A 15,930-nucleotide genomic window follows, 5' to 3' on the forward strand; every position below is an offset into this window, starting at 1 on the left:
TCTGATGCTTTTGCGTACACACGGTCGGACTTTGCTCCATCGGACTTTTGTTGCCAGAAAGTTTGTCCGTTCGCACAGCCAACAAAAGTCCGATGAAAACAGAAAAAGTTTGTCCGATGGAGCGTACACACAGTCGGATGTTGCTCCAAAACAGCTAATTTGCATGTTTGTTGTCAAAAAGTCCGACCGTGTGTACGGGCCTTAAGAGTTAAAAAATGTTTTATTGAGCCATTGAGGGGAGTTCCTAAATATGTATTTAAGCTTGGGGAGGACCTTCATTTTTAGAAGGTTAATGCGCCCAATGAGGGAGAAGGGAAGATTGCCCCATGCCCTCAGTTTAGATTTGATCCCTATCAGAACAGGTTCAAGATTGAGACGCTCTCTTTTGAAATAATAATACCTAAAAATAGGTAAATTTATCAACCCACTGAAGCGGGGTAGAGGAGGGTGAGGTCCTGGCCCCCTCGTCCACTGGAAAGAGCTGAGATTTATGCCAGTTCACCTTCAACCCAGTGAAGGCAGAGAAGGCGTCCATGATTCAGAGTGTGCCCTGCAGAGAACCACCAGGATCATTTAATTTAAAGCTGAACTTTGGGTTTGATTTGTAGAGCACAGTTACATTGGTCACGTCTGGACCAACCCGCATTTATATTTCATTCCTGAACGATCCCCTGTGGAAGCTACAAATCACTAGTAGTAGTTGGTTGCTAGCAGCAATATACAGCAAGGTCCTGTGCCGAGCAGCTTCACTTCTTCTGCATAGTAACCACAGATGGTCCTTTGCTCAGCACTGCCACAATTCACAGAAAGCCTTTTTTTTATTATTATTGAATACAATGTGTTCTCTGGTTGGATGAATTGAAGAAGATCTTGACATCACCACCCCGTCCAATCACAGAACACCTAGCCTAAAAAAAAAAAAAAAAAAAAAAAACACAAGGCATTCTGTGACAGTGCTGAGCAAGAGACCCCTTGCAGTTGCTATGCAGAAATGGCACTGAGCATAGGACCCAGAAGATTGCTTCTATGACTGCGATTGTCACCTTGGTCCAAGCTGCACTATTGTTACAATGAAATTAAAGATATACCTAGAGTTTATCTTTAAAGCCGAATACTTCCTTAATAGTATGTCCAGTTTTATCATACAATATTGACTTTTCTGTTTATCTAGGTAAACACATTACACTTACTGTAATAGAAGTAAGCAGTCTTTTTGGAGTGATTGCCTAAAACAGCAAACAAAAATTAAAGTTAAATTATAGTGGTGACGGAACATAGTTACATATTTTTTAACCACTGCAGCTCCAGAAGGTTTACCCCCCCCCGGCAATTTTTTGTGATGTGGCACTGCATTACTTTAACTGACAATTGCGCGAGTGTGCGACACTGTACACACAAAAAAAAAATTTGCCCCACAAATAGAGCTTTTTTTTGGTGGCATTTGAATGTCTCTGTGGCTTTTATTTTTTTGCGCTATATACAAAAAAAGACCGACAATTTTGAAAAAAAAAAAACTTTTTTTTTTTTTTTTACTTTCCGCTATAAACCCCCCACCCCCCCCATCTAAAATGCCAAAATTTCTTCATCAATTTCAGCCAATATGTATTCTGCTACCTTTTTTGGTTAAAAAAAAATAAAAATAAAATCACAATACGTCTATATTAATTGGTTTGTGCAAAAGTTATTGTGGCTACAAAACTATAACTATTTGCTTTTTTACCAGTAATGGCAGCGATCAGCGACAAATTGGACACCTGACACTTTTTGGGGACTGGTGACACAAATACAGTGACCAGTGCTATATATATATATATATATATATATATATATATATATATATATATATATATATATATATATATATATATATATATATATATATATATATATATATATAAAAGGAAGAAGAAGAAGGTGGTACGGTCGCTGTACCGACACTGGCAGAAAAGGGGTTAACATCAGGGGCCATCAAAGGGTTAAAAGTGTTCCCTAGGAGTGATTACTAATTGTGGGGGATTGTACTTTGGGACTGAGGGAATGTAAAGATCAGTGTTCCTGCTCAGCAGAAACACAGGATCAGCACATTCCCCTCTCACAGAATGGCAGTCTGCCTGGTTTACATAGGCAGACCACCATTTTGCATGTCTCCTGAACGATCGGGGGGTCCCGATGGACATCCCGGCAAGCCGGACCCGCTGATTGGCTCCTGATGTGTCCAATCACAGCATAAGCAGGTCCACACCCGGAAGTGTCAGATCACATACTGCCCTGCTGCAGTAAATCTACAATGGGTGGTCCGCAACTGGTTAAACAAAGCACAGTCAGGGATTGTATGCTGCATAGAAAGTGACTTGCTTTGTTTCTTTACCTTATTCTTTCCAGCCTTTTTCCTCTTATCAAGAGCAGAGCTCTCTTTTCTTTGTGCCTGAAAATGTACAATGAAAATCATGAATGTAAAAATCTAAACTATAATACAAACCTATTTAATACATAAATGCACACACACAGGATTATAACTCACCAAACTGTACACATCAACATAAATGTTGAAATCATTAGAAACATCCTCACTGAAAGAAGAAGAAGAAAAAAAAAAAAAAAAAAAAAAAAAAAATGTTAAAACCATGACAGAACAGAATGCTAAACCCTCGTGCTGTGGACTCTATTCCATACATTTAAATATTCATAATTATGATTCAATTCTAGACTTTCAGTATACTTACAGTGTAAAGGTGGTTGGAAAAGTTAGAGCATCTCCCTTCATTGAACTAGAAATACTGGCAAGGGGCGTTGCCACCATGTTTTCTGCTCCAGCTCGAATGATTATAAAGAAGTAATAGTTCGCTGTATCTGTGGGAACAAAAACATCAAAAACCACATTATGCAAGTGCACCAGTGCCAAAATCTGTTGCAGCACTGAGTTATAAGTTTTTGCCCCCCAATGTCTTCCTAATCCCCTTCCAAAGTCACACATTTACCTCTCTGGGGAAGCTGATCTAATGCAGCTTCCTGTAATGGGGTGGCAACACTGCTGCACTGCTCCATAAACCAGGGTAGAGTTGCCACTCTCAAGTAGGCTGTATCTGCCCGATTCAGGAAATGGCACCCTCAAGGCATCTAACAGGGTGACACACACTTGCACCCTGTCCTAACAAGTATGACCGACAGCACCCTCTAGTGGCTCTGAACCAGCTGAGTCCTGTAGGTCCCTTTAGGCACAGTGGTGAACTGCTTCCAGCACCACGAGTCTCACACGCCATGCAAAGGCAGGGAGGCAGATCATACTGTGCACGATTTGGGGACAGGCTCATTTTATTCATTATTGTAGCTTCTTGATAGGCTACTACTCTTTTCCAAAAAGAGTCAATCACTTCCCTTGTTCCCTCACAATCCCTCCCAGTCATTCCTACCCACAACTGCACATCTAAATCCCTCTTATAGGCTGTGATCCATTATTGTGGTCAGTAAAATAATCAGTTCTTACCTGGTCTCTGAGATGTGCTGCAAATAAAATCAGGCTTGATAGGCAAAAATATCTCAGAAACGGATATAAGGCCTCTGGATGGAGTGCTCTCATGAGCTGAAGGCGGTGGTCTCTTCTGGGGACCTTCACTCTTCAACTTGTTAATCTCAGCAAGCAGAATTGCTCTCTTCTCAGCTAGATAATAGAAAACACTAGATTAAACACATATATGGTTAAAGTGGCACTGCATACACAAATACCTTAAAATATATGTAACCTCTCACTGTATAAAACAGCCCACTCAGTTTAAAATAGAAATGAAAGGCATAATATTTGCGAATACATATAACATTAGGAATACAAATTTACCTTTTGTAAAAGTGATCACATATCAGTTCTCAGCTGCATAGAGGTGAGGGTGGAGAAACAGCAGCACATTGGGCTTCCCAGTGAATGGCTGTGCGTAGGTTGGGGGGGGGGGGGGGGGGTGGGGAGGTGTCAGCAGAAGTCTGATCACTGGAGGAGAGCAGGTTGAGAACTGACCACGCTGTGTTCTACTGCTTGGTGTGGTCAGTTTTTAATAGGAAAGCAGAGGAGCTGACAGGAACACCAGGGATTGCACACAAAGGAAGTAAAGCAAAGAAGGGGATACTTTTTCATACAAATACATGTTACAGCAGGCACAGTTCGGGAATATTAAATATTGGGTTTATATATTCTTTAATGGCCTGTTCAAACAAACAGATAGCTACTGGACACTAAAATGTAGTGGTTTACTGTCCGACAGCTGTCCATTCTTTTTTTTATTTTTATTTCCCCCAAACAAGCTTTATTTGAAGTGCATAAAAGCGACATAAAAACAAGAATGTAAATTGGTACTCACTTGCAAACAGCAGCAAGCGTTCTGCCTCTGCTTCCGTCTGTGTTCCTTTACCATGGTCCTCATCTGTGCAGCAATTAAGAGCCTGGCTGGCCTGATGAATCACAGTTTGTTGCATGTTGATTTCATTATTTAATATCTAGGGGGGAAAAAAAAATATATGATAAAAAAAATTTAAAAAAGTCTATTCGTCTTAAGTAAATCAACCCCAATGTGTCAGTATATTAGCCTCCTGTATATCCCAGCACTGCAGTAGAGGAAGCAGGAGCCCAATAAGCCAGTCAGGGTTACTGCAAAGTGCTATAAAACACAAAGGACTTGCTGATCGGATGAGAGAAAACCGGGTTGACCTCATCCATATGCTACTTTTCCCCGCACGGTCCAGTCACATGCTGGCACAGGTCCATGACCAAGCTGTACGACTTTAAAAGCATTGGAGAAAAGTAAGATGGACCTAGATATGCATCTGCCAAGAGTGAATGAATCGTAACAGAATTACTAATACTACTACTACTACTACTACTACTACTACTACTACTAATAATAATAATAATAATAATAATAATAGGTGTTACAATTCATACTCATGTATTTCAAATGTTTGCTTCCCTACAGTTTTGCTTTAAAAGCTGAAGTTTAGGTCTGGCAATTTTTACAGTTACCTTGGTTCAGCTTGAAGCATTGTAAGCCATACCCGTGGAAGCTGGAAATCACTGTAGTAGGAAATGCTACTACAGTGATCTCCACTGGCTGCTGGCTGTCCTGCTTACTCAACACAAGTCGGTCATCATCCATGGAGTACCCTGCACTCTCAATGAATGCAGAGTGCTCTTTCATCGGACACAGTAGAGATGCAGGGCGGTGACCTCATGATCCACACCTCATTCAAATCAGGGTACACTTTTTTTCATCTAGATCTACAATTTTTGGGGGGCTTACATTTCATGGGAACTTTGCAATGAATGGAGGAAGATAAAGTATGAACGGGATTTGCATTGTTTTCAACTTGCTTGGCTGCTTTCTGTACCGTGATACGAAAAGGGTATGCCACTTGCCCCCATCTATAGGTGGCTATCACAGTAAGAAGCATTGGAAGGTTAACAACAGTTAGTGTTAGGTACCACAGATACCAGGGTGCGTTGACGAGGCTCTGTGGCTTATGCATGCAGACTAAACACTTGCTTTTAATGCACGCTGTTAGACAGGTTATTTGGTTGTCTGCGGGCTGGACAGCAAGTTAAAGTGGTTGTAAAGGTTTTTTTTTTTTTTTAAATAACAAACATGTTATACTTGCCTCCACTGTGCAACTCATTTTGCAGAGTGGTCCCTCGGCGGCTGTCTCGGCTCCCCCCCCCCGCCCCCACGAGGACTTCTCACGTTCATGGGAGCTCCCTCGCATGGTGAGGAGTGCTACAGCCGGCGGACATAGCAGCTCACTGTATCACTCGGCTCTGCCCCGCGTCACTGGATGTGATTGACAGCAGAGCGAGCCAATGGCTGCGCTTTCAATCCATCCACTAACTAATCAACAGCCAGGCTGAGCGGCGAAGAGGATGTCTGGGACAAGAGCGGGACTTTCGAGGGGTCAGGTAAGAAAAACGAGGGGGCTGGCACTGTCGGATGTTTTTTCACCTTAATGCATAGAATGCATTAAGGTGAAACATTTTTTTACCTTTACAACCCCTTTAAGCTTGTTTTTTTCCTTGGATTTAACCTTGGCCTTGTTTATAAATGCTTTCTGTACCTTCCTTGGCACTGGAAACTAGCCATATATGCATTTACAGCACTGCGCTAACTGTTGGCGCTATATAAAACCTGAATAATAATAATAATAATAATAATAATAATAGCCTGTGCCGCAAGCCTGGATTACACTATATGCAACTGGCTTGGCTGAGAAATTTTCATTTTTTTTTATATTTTAAAGAGTATGTGTACTAAAGCTGTGCCCATAAAAAGGCAGGAAAGTTAATAGACTATTTATCAGAATTGCCTGTGGTCTCCCTGCAGCTGATCTTTCCCCATTACAGACTTACTATTCCTAATTCTGCACTGTGTCCATGTGGAGACAAGCATCTTTGTGGACACAGGGCTTTACTTGCCCATGACAGTCTCCAACAAGGAGAACAGTGAGCAGCATTATAGTGACATCACTAAATCTCATTCCAAAATCTAAAAAAATAAATTAAAAAAAAATAAAAAAGATTAGTAGTCAGAGGCAGCAGAGTCATAGTTTAGCACTACAGATATACAGCCACAAGGCTGGTGGCACAGGAGTGCCTAGGCACCCTCACATGCTAGGAGGTGAACTGTCGTTTATCATAACAATTCCAATTGCTTTATTCAACATTAGGCACAATTAACATATTTTGATGTGCCCTATAACAATTTTTTTTTTTAGTTTAGCTGTGCTGTAAGCTTATAAATATATCTTTTTCAAGTCTAGCTGCTCCCACCCACTGAATGTTGTAGATTGTCCTCTTACTGCAAGACACGGACTTCAGCCTTTGAGATAATATTACTTTACACTGGTACTTCGGCTCCATCTACTGGCTGCACTGCGTAAAATATCCATCTACAGCACTAGCCTCAATTCAGAAAAATGGATGGATTCATTTTCAGTTAATCCAAAACAAATATCTCCTATGCTTGGAACCAATCTGTTTTCAAAATCGGTCATTTCACCATTAAAAGCCTTTCTCAGAAATTCTTTTACAGTTCCCCCAAGTAAAACACACAAATCTACGATGTGTCATTTTTTGTATAAAGAAGTTCAGAAAGCCAAGTGCCAAATAGACAGTAAGCTGGCAAGGGATGGGTAAGGCCTCTTTCACACTTGTGCGACTTTGGACATCAGAGTCACATGACAAGTCGTACGCCATAACTCTCAATGAGAACCATTCATATCTGTGCGCACCGACTTCAAACCAGTCGCTGTACTACTTTGGTCTGAGTTTGATGCGAGATGAGGTCCATAGACATCAAGTTTACACAGGCATTTCCTGAAGTCGCAGCATCAAAATCACGCAACTTTCAAGTCGTAGCAGCTTAAAAAGGGGCCTTAAAGTGGTTGTAAACCCTTACAAACCACTTTGACCTACAGGTAAGCCTAGATTAAGGCTTACCTGTAGATCCAAGAAATATCTCCCAAACCTATACGGTTTAGGAGATATTTGCCCGAAGACGGGCACCGATATCTACGGCGCATGCGCCGTAGACAGCGGCGCGCAGGCGCACTGAGCGGGGCATCGTCGATGACGGCAATGGCGAGAGGCTCGGCTGCCGTGCGCATGCGCGGGAGTGACGTCATCGCTGCTCCGGCGAATCACAGCGCCGGAGCAGCGAGGCCCACGGAGACCCACCAAGAAGATGGACGCTCGGAACTACAGGGGACAGCGGTGACTTCGCTGGCTCCTGTGTCAGGTAAGTGACACATAATGGACTACTATGCAATGCATAGTAGTCCATTATGCTTTGCCTTTACAGTTAATGAAAGAGGAAGTAAACTCATCAGGGTTTACTTCCTCTTTAATGGACAAGCCATAACGAGTATGCAAATGGTGGGTTTTCTAATGCAAGCACATAATCTTAGATTAATGTCACTGGGAAGTAAATTGCTGGTGCAGAAGAGAAATTTTGCCACAATACTTGGAGGAAAAAAAAAAAAAAAAAAAAAGAGTTTGCAGGGTTCTTCTATCGCTGCAATGGTAAAAGATTTTTATTTTTGGGGTTTAGCTTTTAAAAAAGGTAGCACACAATTTTTATATATATATATATATATATATATATATATATATATATATATATATATATATATATATATATATATATATATATATATATATTCTCTTTAAAATATTTCATATACTTTTCCTTGATGCATTTTACATAAATATTTTATTTCCAAAAATGTACATTTACTCAGAACACTAGCCTGGAAGTTGAGACATTTTTAGATTTGTTAAAAAAAATAAAAAAAAAAATAAAATAAAAAATTAACAGTACCTTCACACAAAAGCTCATAAAAATGCCCATAAAGCAAGATTACATTCACTTGTACATACTTCTAGAACAGTGGTCTCCTAACTGCACGTAATTTTTCTTCCCTTTATCTGGCCCTCGGGGACCCATTGCTCCCACTGACACCAACAATGGGGCACCATTCCCCCCACTGACACCAACAATGGGGCACCATTCCTCCCAATGAAACTAACAACGGGGCACTATTCTTTTCAATTACACCAATGAGCAGGCATTATTCCTCAAGACAGGGCACTATTCCCACTCCTACTGGCCAGAGGTACTAGGTCTATTTTATTTACTTCCATTGACCACTAAGTTAGTGACATGGTTTACTCCCACTGATGCTGGGGCATTTTCTACTTCTGGGGGAACCACAATCTGGGACCCCAAAGGGGGTTTGGTGTCTGAAGGACAATAAACTGGCCCTTTGTTTAAAAAGTTTGGCGACCCCTGGTTTACAAAATTCTTGAGCAAGGTTAATAGAAAACCACATCATGCAGTGACACAAACAAACACAAAAACAAACAATCAGCTATTAAAAGCACACACCAGTGAAATGCCCTATCAGAAAAACAACATGTCATCTGTTTATGTTAAACATGCATGTCCAAAAACACAGCAAACTAAAAAAAAATAAAAAAGTGTGAAAAACCCTACATTTAAAACTAAAATTATGAGAAAGTGAATGGGGGGGGGGGGGGGTCAGGTGGATACGAGAATATCCTACACAGAGTTGACTTTGTGCCCCGAGATCCCCTTGAAGGACACTGCTGCCATTCCTTTCTTCTGCCTAAAATGGTTGATCATATAAATAGGTTACATCCAACTATACAGCAACATAAAACAAGGGTTACAAAAGACATCTTCCATTGAACACAATTGTCAAGCTGAATTACATGCTGGTTGTTTGTTTTTTACATAAACTGGTGCAGGGAAAAGAGAACGTGGTTATTTAATGCCACTCTTCCCAGCACTAAATATGCTCACTTCCAACACTGTTTAGTAGCCAGGAGGAGAGAAAGCCTTGTGAAAGTTCCAAGACACTCTAGTCTGAGCTTACACAATCCTGAGAACTCTGTCCATGACAGCTTCAAGCCAATCAAAGAGTACCAGTGCTGTCACATTAGAGAAAGGAGAGGGAGTCACATGTTCATCGATACCCAAAAGTAATGGGTATTTTCTTTGCTCTTGGTACTTTCAGATATGTGAAGTTTAGGATTCTCCTGCCTCCCATGTGAAAAGGCTTGCGCTTGACGATTGGCCATTCGGGTACTTATGGCATTACATAGGGCAGAAACAGAGTCTATAGTCCAGTTTAAGCTCTAAATAATAACTTGAAGAGCCCACAAGGCTATTACCGCTAGGGGGGCCGTGCTTGCACTGCATGGGTTACTGCTCATTTTTGTCTAGGGGATTGGAGGGTTGAGATATACTCACCTAATCCTCCTAGCGCAAGATCAGTCCCTGCGGCTCCTGAATGTTCCTGCCATCATCATACACATAGACCAGCTCTGTACATAAAGACATCAGGAACAGACCACCCTTGAACATTGGGGAGTGCCATTTTTCAGAGAAGCGAAGGATCAGGTGAGTATAAGCTCTGTGTTCACCCCTAGACAAAATGCGTAGTCAACACATGCAGTGCATGGAGGGAAAAAAATAAAAATAAAATAAAATGACCAGCGTTTGGCTTAAATAAAAGCCGTTTTGGCCTTCATGGACAAAATACAGAATTACTTAAAATTTCTCAAACAGGTTCACTTTAAATGGCTAATGGACCCAATCCTTATAGAATTAACAAAATCACATACAGTAAGGGTTAAGAAATGCACTAGTAATATGCCTTTTTTTCTGGAAACAAAAAAACAAAACAAAAAAAAAAAACAAAACAAAACAAAAAAAAAAAAAGCTACCTTCAGTTTCTGTTTGATATTAACATGCCGGGGAGATGCATACGTTGCTTCCTCTATTCGGGAAGACACATCTTCTTTGCGCACAATTGTTTGCACTACCGGAGGACGATCGGTCTCTTTAAATCTCTGTGATCTGTAAGCATCGATGCTGCAAGGAAACATGTTGCGTTACAGAAAAACTAAACACATCCTACCTTTGTGAAATAGCTGATCAGCACAAATGTTTTCTTACCTGTACAAGAGATTTTGATTTTCCTCTATTGATCTAAAACTGTCCTTTGATTCTGCTCTGGGTACCCTGGTCCTCTGAAACTTTACCGATTTAGGGCTATCGCAACTTGTACTAGTCTCTGCTTGTACCTTGGAAGGTGATAGTGAAAGAGACAGTAGTGACTGTAAAAGGAGAAAAAAAAAAAAAAAAATGATTTATAAAAATGGAGTCACCATTAATATATTTTCATCAATGCCATATTTTTGGCTTCTTCGTCTACCTCTGGACTGCCAACTCCAACAGTCTCTGCTAATGGAGTTAGCAAAGACATTGAAGAAATGTTGAGTGCATCATCATCTTCGTCAACAGAACTGTCATTGCCTTCTTTATTGCTTTCTATATCATCTGAAATCCTTTCCACGTGCCGAGTACATACTTCATCTTCATCCTCATCCTCAAGAGCATCACTAAATATGCTGGTGATCACTTCTGAGCTGTTAGTCTCATCAATGCTTCCATCTACATTCATCTCAATCTCTCGTATAACTTCCACTGTAATGACAAAAAAAGGTAACCATCAAGAAAAAGTAACATAATGGATAAAGGTTGCAGAAGCATAATGAATACTACTCTTCAGTGACAGAGCCAAGTATGAGTCACAAAGAAGACTGGACCACTCAATATGCAGAAGCTTATGCCATGCAATCCTATATTCCTTGTATCAGAGCAGCCTTCACCAAAAGAGGAGCTGAAAATACATTTTACAGCTTTGTGAAATGTACAGGTAATTAATTTTAGTCTACCACCTGTGGTACTTGCAGGTAGAGGTTATGATCCATATCAATTTAAATTAAAAAAGTGATTAAACCTAGTCAGGTTTGGATATTCCCTAGTTGTAGGATTTTGTTTTTTCTGAGAAATATAAATAAAAAAAAAGAAACAGAAAAAAAAAAAAAAAAAAGTGTATGTGTTGGCTCCAATGATGTAACCTTAAAGTAGGACTTTACCCAATAAGAGAAGTTCTGCTTGTTTGCATCCTCCCCTATCCCCCCCCCCCCCCCCCCATCTGCCAGATTTGTCACTTTTTGTGGGGGAGAGGGGTGCAGGTACCTGGTGTTGACAGGTACTCACTCTCACTCCCGGTGTGATCACCTTCGTTAAACTGGATGTAAACCCTCACATATACTCAGTGAAGTGAATAGACTCAGATGATACACAGAGATGAAACAAATCTCTCTAAATAAGTTTTATTTGTAGATCTGCTGTCTTCAGCTTTCTACACGGTTTAGAAAGTGAACATTGCGTTAGAAATTTTTCTTCCAGTTTTAACACTGGGTGGGGAGTCCTGGCATACACGGTGTGACAGCTGATTGGATGAAAGGCACACCCCCTCTCCACATAGGCAGAGGAACATGCAGAGCTGTGCTGTGAATAGACCAGCTCCCTGTTAATCTCTATGCACCCACCCTGACATGGCTTTTATCTCTTGTGTCTGAGAACTTGTCAGAAGTTATAACAGAGGAACAAAGCAGCAGAAAGACAGGGGACTCAGAGCTTTTGAGAGAGATATGTAAACACTGCAGATATATGTGCTTAGGTCAGATTTCATGAGTGGGGTTTACTACCACTTTAGGATGCTGGTGCCTGGACCCAAAACCGATTGGAGAATCTGCTCAGGTGAGGATATCACTGGATCCCTGGACAGGTAAGTGTATTTATATTAAAAGTCAGCAACTACAGCATTTGTAGCTGCGGACTTGATTTTTTTTTTTTTTTTTTTGAGGGGGGGACTGAAGCTCCTCTAATACTTTTTTGATTGGCATAATTGCCCATCCTGCAGGAAAGGCCTATAATCACAGGGACCTTGCCAGAGAATCAAGACAGATATCTTAGAAAATCTGTCACTAGGGGTAGTATGCTTTTCTTAGAGCCAGAAAGTTTAAATGGCAGGACTTCAATACACACAAACACAGTTGACATAGGAAGGTAAGGAGTTCTATTCTTTACCAAGGACTGGTAAAGAGTGTACCAAATTTTATTTAAAAAATGGAGACCTTTTACAGGTGGTATTCTATTAAATGCCATAACAAATCACATTTCCATTTTGCTTTCTCAAACCGGAAATGGAAAAAAAAAAAAAAAAAGAAAGAAATGATGGAATTGGATTTGTTGCTATAACACCATTATTGCTCTTCTACCACTTTCATAGAATTTACCCGTTACTCTTGAGAACACCTTGCCGTTAGTGTTAATACATTACCATATTACTATCATATGCGCTCTAAAAAAAAAAAAAATAATAATAATAAATTAGACAAACCTTTATCCCCACTAGACTTCACTTCGTTACTGAATGCTTGCTTTTCTTTGGTCACTAAAGAGGGTTGTACAGATTTCTCAGGACTTTTTACATATTCAGCAATCTTTTGTTGGGTGCCACCTAGGAAATTTGTATAAAAACAAAAGAAACCTAGTTAGTGAAAATTGCTAGCTGAATGTTATTCTGCATCACCATTATAAACTGGCCTGTATATCAGTCATTGAACTTATCAGAGGGGAACTTGAATCAATGAGGACAGTACAAGCATTGACCAGAATGAATGTGGCAGCTAAAGTATACTTGTTATAGCTAAAATGCAGCTTAGTTAAAAGGCAATACATTTAGACACATATGTAGCCTTAAAACGGAGTTCTGACATGCCAAACGTGGTATGTCAGGGGGTCACCTTCCCCTAAAACGGAAGTTCCATTTTTTGGGAGGAATTTCACTTTAAGCAAGCCAGCGATGATCCAATTTTTTGTTCCACCCTCCTGCGGAGCTACTGTGTTCTGCCGGCGGGAAGCCTTCTCAGCCAGCAGAACACAATTACTACTGCTAGCAGCTATAACCTCTGAAAGTAATTGTATAGTAAAAAATACAACAGGCTGGCTGTACCCAAGTCAACGGAACGACTTACGTACAATCAGCCTGCCCATAGATGGATTGAATCTAGGCCAGTCCCTGCTGAATTGGTGAAGATTCAATCCATCTATAACCAGCTTAAAAGCAGAGTTTCACTCATTTTCCAAAGTTCTTCTTCTAATGCCCACCAACAGCACTTATGTGATTGGAGAATAAAACTTTTCAAAGTTCCCCGGGCTTCCTGTTCCAACCGCTTAAACCACTGATGCAATAAGGCTGTCCTGCTAACTTCAGGGATATCTGCGTCATTGATCCCTGGAGTCTTTGGTCAACCTTAGTGTAATTACTACACAGGCGCGAGATTGACAGCTGCTTGGAATCCCAGAAATACATAGGAGCCGGCTTCAGATGCCCACATCTACAATGGCTGCTGCCTCAATTCTCGGAGGACTTAGAAAATCATAGATTTGGCAAATAAAAAGTATTTGGACAGTTATATAGGCATATCCTAACTGGGTGCTGCGAGTGATAACTATAACAGTGAATATTACAATTTTGTGCAGGCGTGTAGCTCCTCTTTAATTAAGCTTGGAACAGAAGTAGAGTCGGGAACAAAACTTAATAAAACCTAGAAACAATCTTTGAATATCACAGCTGTAAGTCGCCAGAATTAAATGTCTAACAATTTCATGCTGTAATGATGGTTAATAAAATGCAGGTGTCCTTCTAGCTTGACACATTAATACCGTCGGCCATTCCTACTTACTTGCGATGCCCTTCTGTGGGGAGACAGGCACTCGCTCAACAGATGGTTGGGAGATTACATTTGGCTTTGGTGGCTTGCTAGAAGTCACTGGATGAGCTTGAATTTCCTAAAGGGAAAGGACATATCAGAAATGGACTAAGCTTTCAGGATGACCATGTTACAAAAGCACTTGAGAAAAGATATTCATGTATAAAACACTGACAAAACTCATTACTAAAAAGGCACCATTTGCACAGACATTTTGCTCACAAGGATGGGCCACTGCTGTGATACAGACATAATTATTCAGCCGGATAAGTGAAGTTCAAAGCCGGGTATTGGGCAAAAAACCCAGTGAGCTCTGGTCGGAGCCGCTGTACTAATAAGGCGGGGTTAGTTCAGCTATCTCCACTGCTGAGCTGTTGTGTTCTGAGACAGAGCAGCCAACCCCCCTAGCCAGAACACTCCGATCAGCGTTCTCTGCCATTGGGTGAGAGCGCTGATCGGGAGTCAGTCGGATGCTGGTTTTCCAGCTTGCACGTTCGACAGAAGCCAACCAACCAGTCGTTGTCACCCAACATTTGGCCTGTATGTGCCCGGCTTAACCCCCCTGACGGTATTCCCGAGTCTGACTCGGGGTGGATTTTTTATACCAAAAGCGGTATCCCCGAGTCAGACTCGGGACAGCGTCGCTGGATCCAGGAGGAGGTTTCCTTACCTTCTCCTTCGAATCCAGCGAGCCGTGTCTCGCTCGATCTATCACATCGGCGATCTCCGTGCCCTGCGAGCGTTGCGACGCACGGGCACGGAGATCGGCGCCAAATTCAAAAAGTGAAATAAACAGTATACATACAGTATAATGTAATCTTACAGATTACATTGCTGTATGTAAATATTTCACATCCCCTTTGTCCCTAGTGCTCTGCCCAGTGTCCTGCATGCAGTTTTATATTGTAAAAACTGTTCTTTATGCCTGGAAACTGGAGATTGTCCATAGCAACCAAAACTGTCACTGTACATCAAAAATGATTTTAGACCAGCTAGAAAACAGCGATAATAAATTGGAATCACTCGCAGAATTGAGCGATAGCGATTTGTGGGGAGATCCGTCATCAAATACTGAAAAGTAATGACAGTGACAATTCTGCAACTCGGCAAATTTCAGTGTTTTTGATTAGATTACATTATTGAATAATTTTTATTATTGTTATATTATTATTTGGTACAATTATTTATAATTATTTATTATATTATAATTTATGATTTAATTTTTCAAACTTTATCATACCCGGGATGTCTGCTAGACTCTGGTTTGGACAGATTTAAGAGAGTTATTCCTAAGAATTGCAGGACTACAATATAAAACGCCAAATTTTCATGCAAAATAATGGTACCGCTTTTAGCACCTAAAATCCGAAATAATGGTACCGCCAGGGAGGTTAACTTACAAGGGCTGGGGGGAGGATTTGTTTTATTTTAAACGAGACAGAGAGATATATAAAAATCAGCACAAAAAAAAAAAAAAAAAAAAAAAGCATTGATTTAATGATGTAATAAGACCATACCCTGTATTTCTCTTTGTAACAATGTTATCTTTATATTATGTAGCAGAGAGTGGGCAAGAGTAATGGGTCTTAGATAGCAAGTAGACATCTCTGTCATTGTGAGCAAATTAGGTACAAATGTTTTTTTTTGTTTTTTTACAAATACACTTTAAAATGTAGCGATTACAACATCTCCTCATTTAAAACAATATCCTTGTACTTAAAAGGAGAAGTCCAGCCTGAGCTCGC

At 40.5% G+C, this 15,930-nt stretch overlaps 1 protein-coding gene across 2 annotated transcripts in view; it reads right to left on the reverse strand.

Moving 5' to 3' along the window:
- Window positions 1-15,930, reverse strand: part of ANLN (anillin, actin binding protein) — an 80,823-nt gene that overhangs the window by 35,766 nt on the left and 29,127 nt on the right. The window contains exons 8-19 of one of the 2 annotated variants that reach the window (XM_077491661.1): window positions 14,159-14,264; window positions 12,811-12,930; window positions 10,771-11,042; window positions 10,512-10,672; window positions 10,280-10,427; window positions 9,094-9,156; window positions 4,347-4,482; window positions 3,485-3,658; window positions 2,724-2,850; window positions 2,522-2,570; window positions 2,369-2,425; window positions 1,191-1,226 (exon numbers count right to left, since the gene is read on the reverse strand). In XM_077491661.1, coding sequence (XP_077347787.1) covers window positions 1,191-1,226; window positions 2,369-2,425; window positions 2,522-2,570; window positions 2,724-2,850; window positions 3,485-3,658; window positions 4,347-4,482; window positions 9,094-9,156; window positions 10,280-10,427; window positions 10,512-10,672; window positions 10,771-11,042; window positions 12,811-12,930; window positions 14,159-14,264 — 1,449 coding nt within the window. The remainder of the gene's footprint in view (window positions 1-1,190; window positions 1,227-2,368; window positions 2,426-2,521; window positions 2,571-2,723; window positions 2,851-3,484; window positions 3,659-4,346; window positions 4,483-9,093; window positions 9,157-10,279; window positions 10,428-10,511; window positions 10,673-10,770; window positions 11,043-12,810; window positions 12,931-14,158; window positions 14,265-15,930) is intronic. The other variant, XM_077491662.1, reaches the window with a different exon arrangement.

This window comes from Lithobates pipiens, unplaced genomic scaffold, assembly GCF_037356315.1.
Source record: "Lithobates pipiens isolate NorthernLeopardFrog02 unplaced genomic scaffold, aLitPip1_a1.2 Scaffold_19, whole genome shotgun sequence".
Taxonomy (NCBI): domain Eukaryota; kingdom Metazoa; phylum Chordata; class Amphibia; order Anura; family Ranidae; genus Lithobates; species Lithobates pipiens.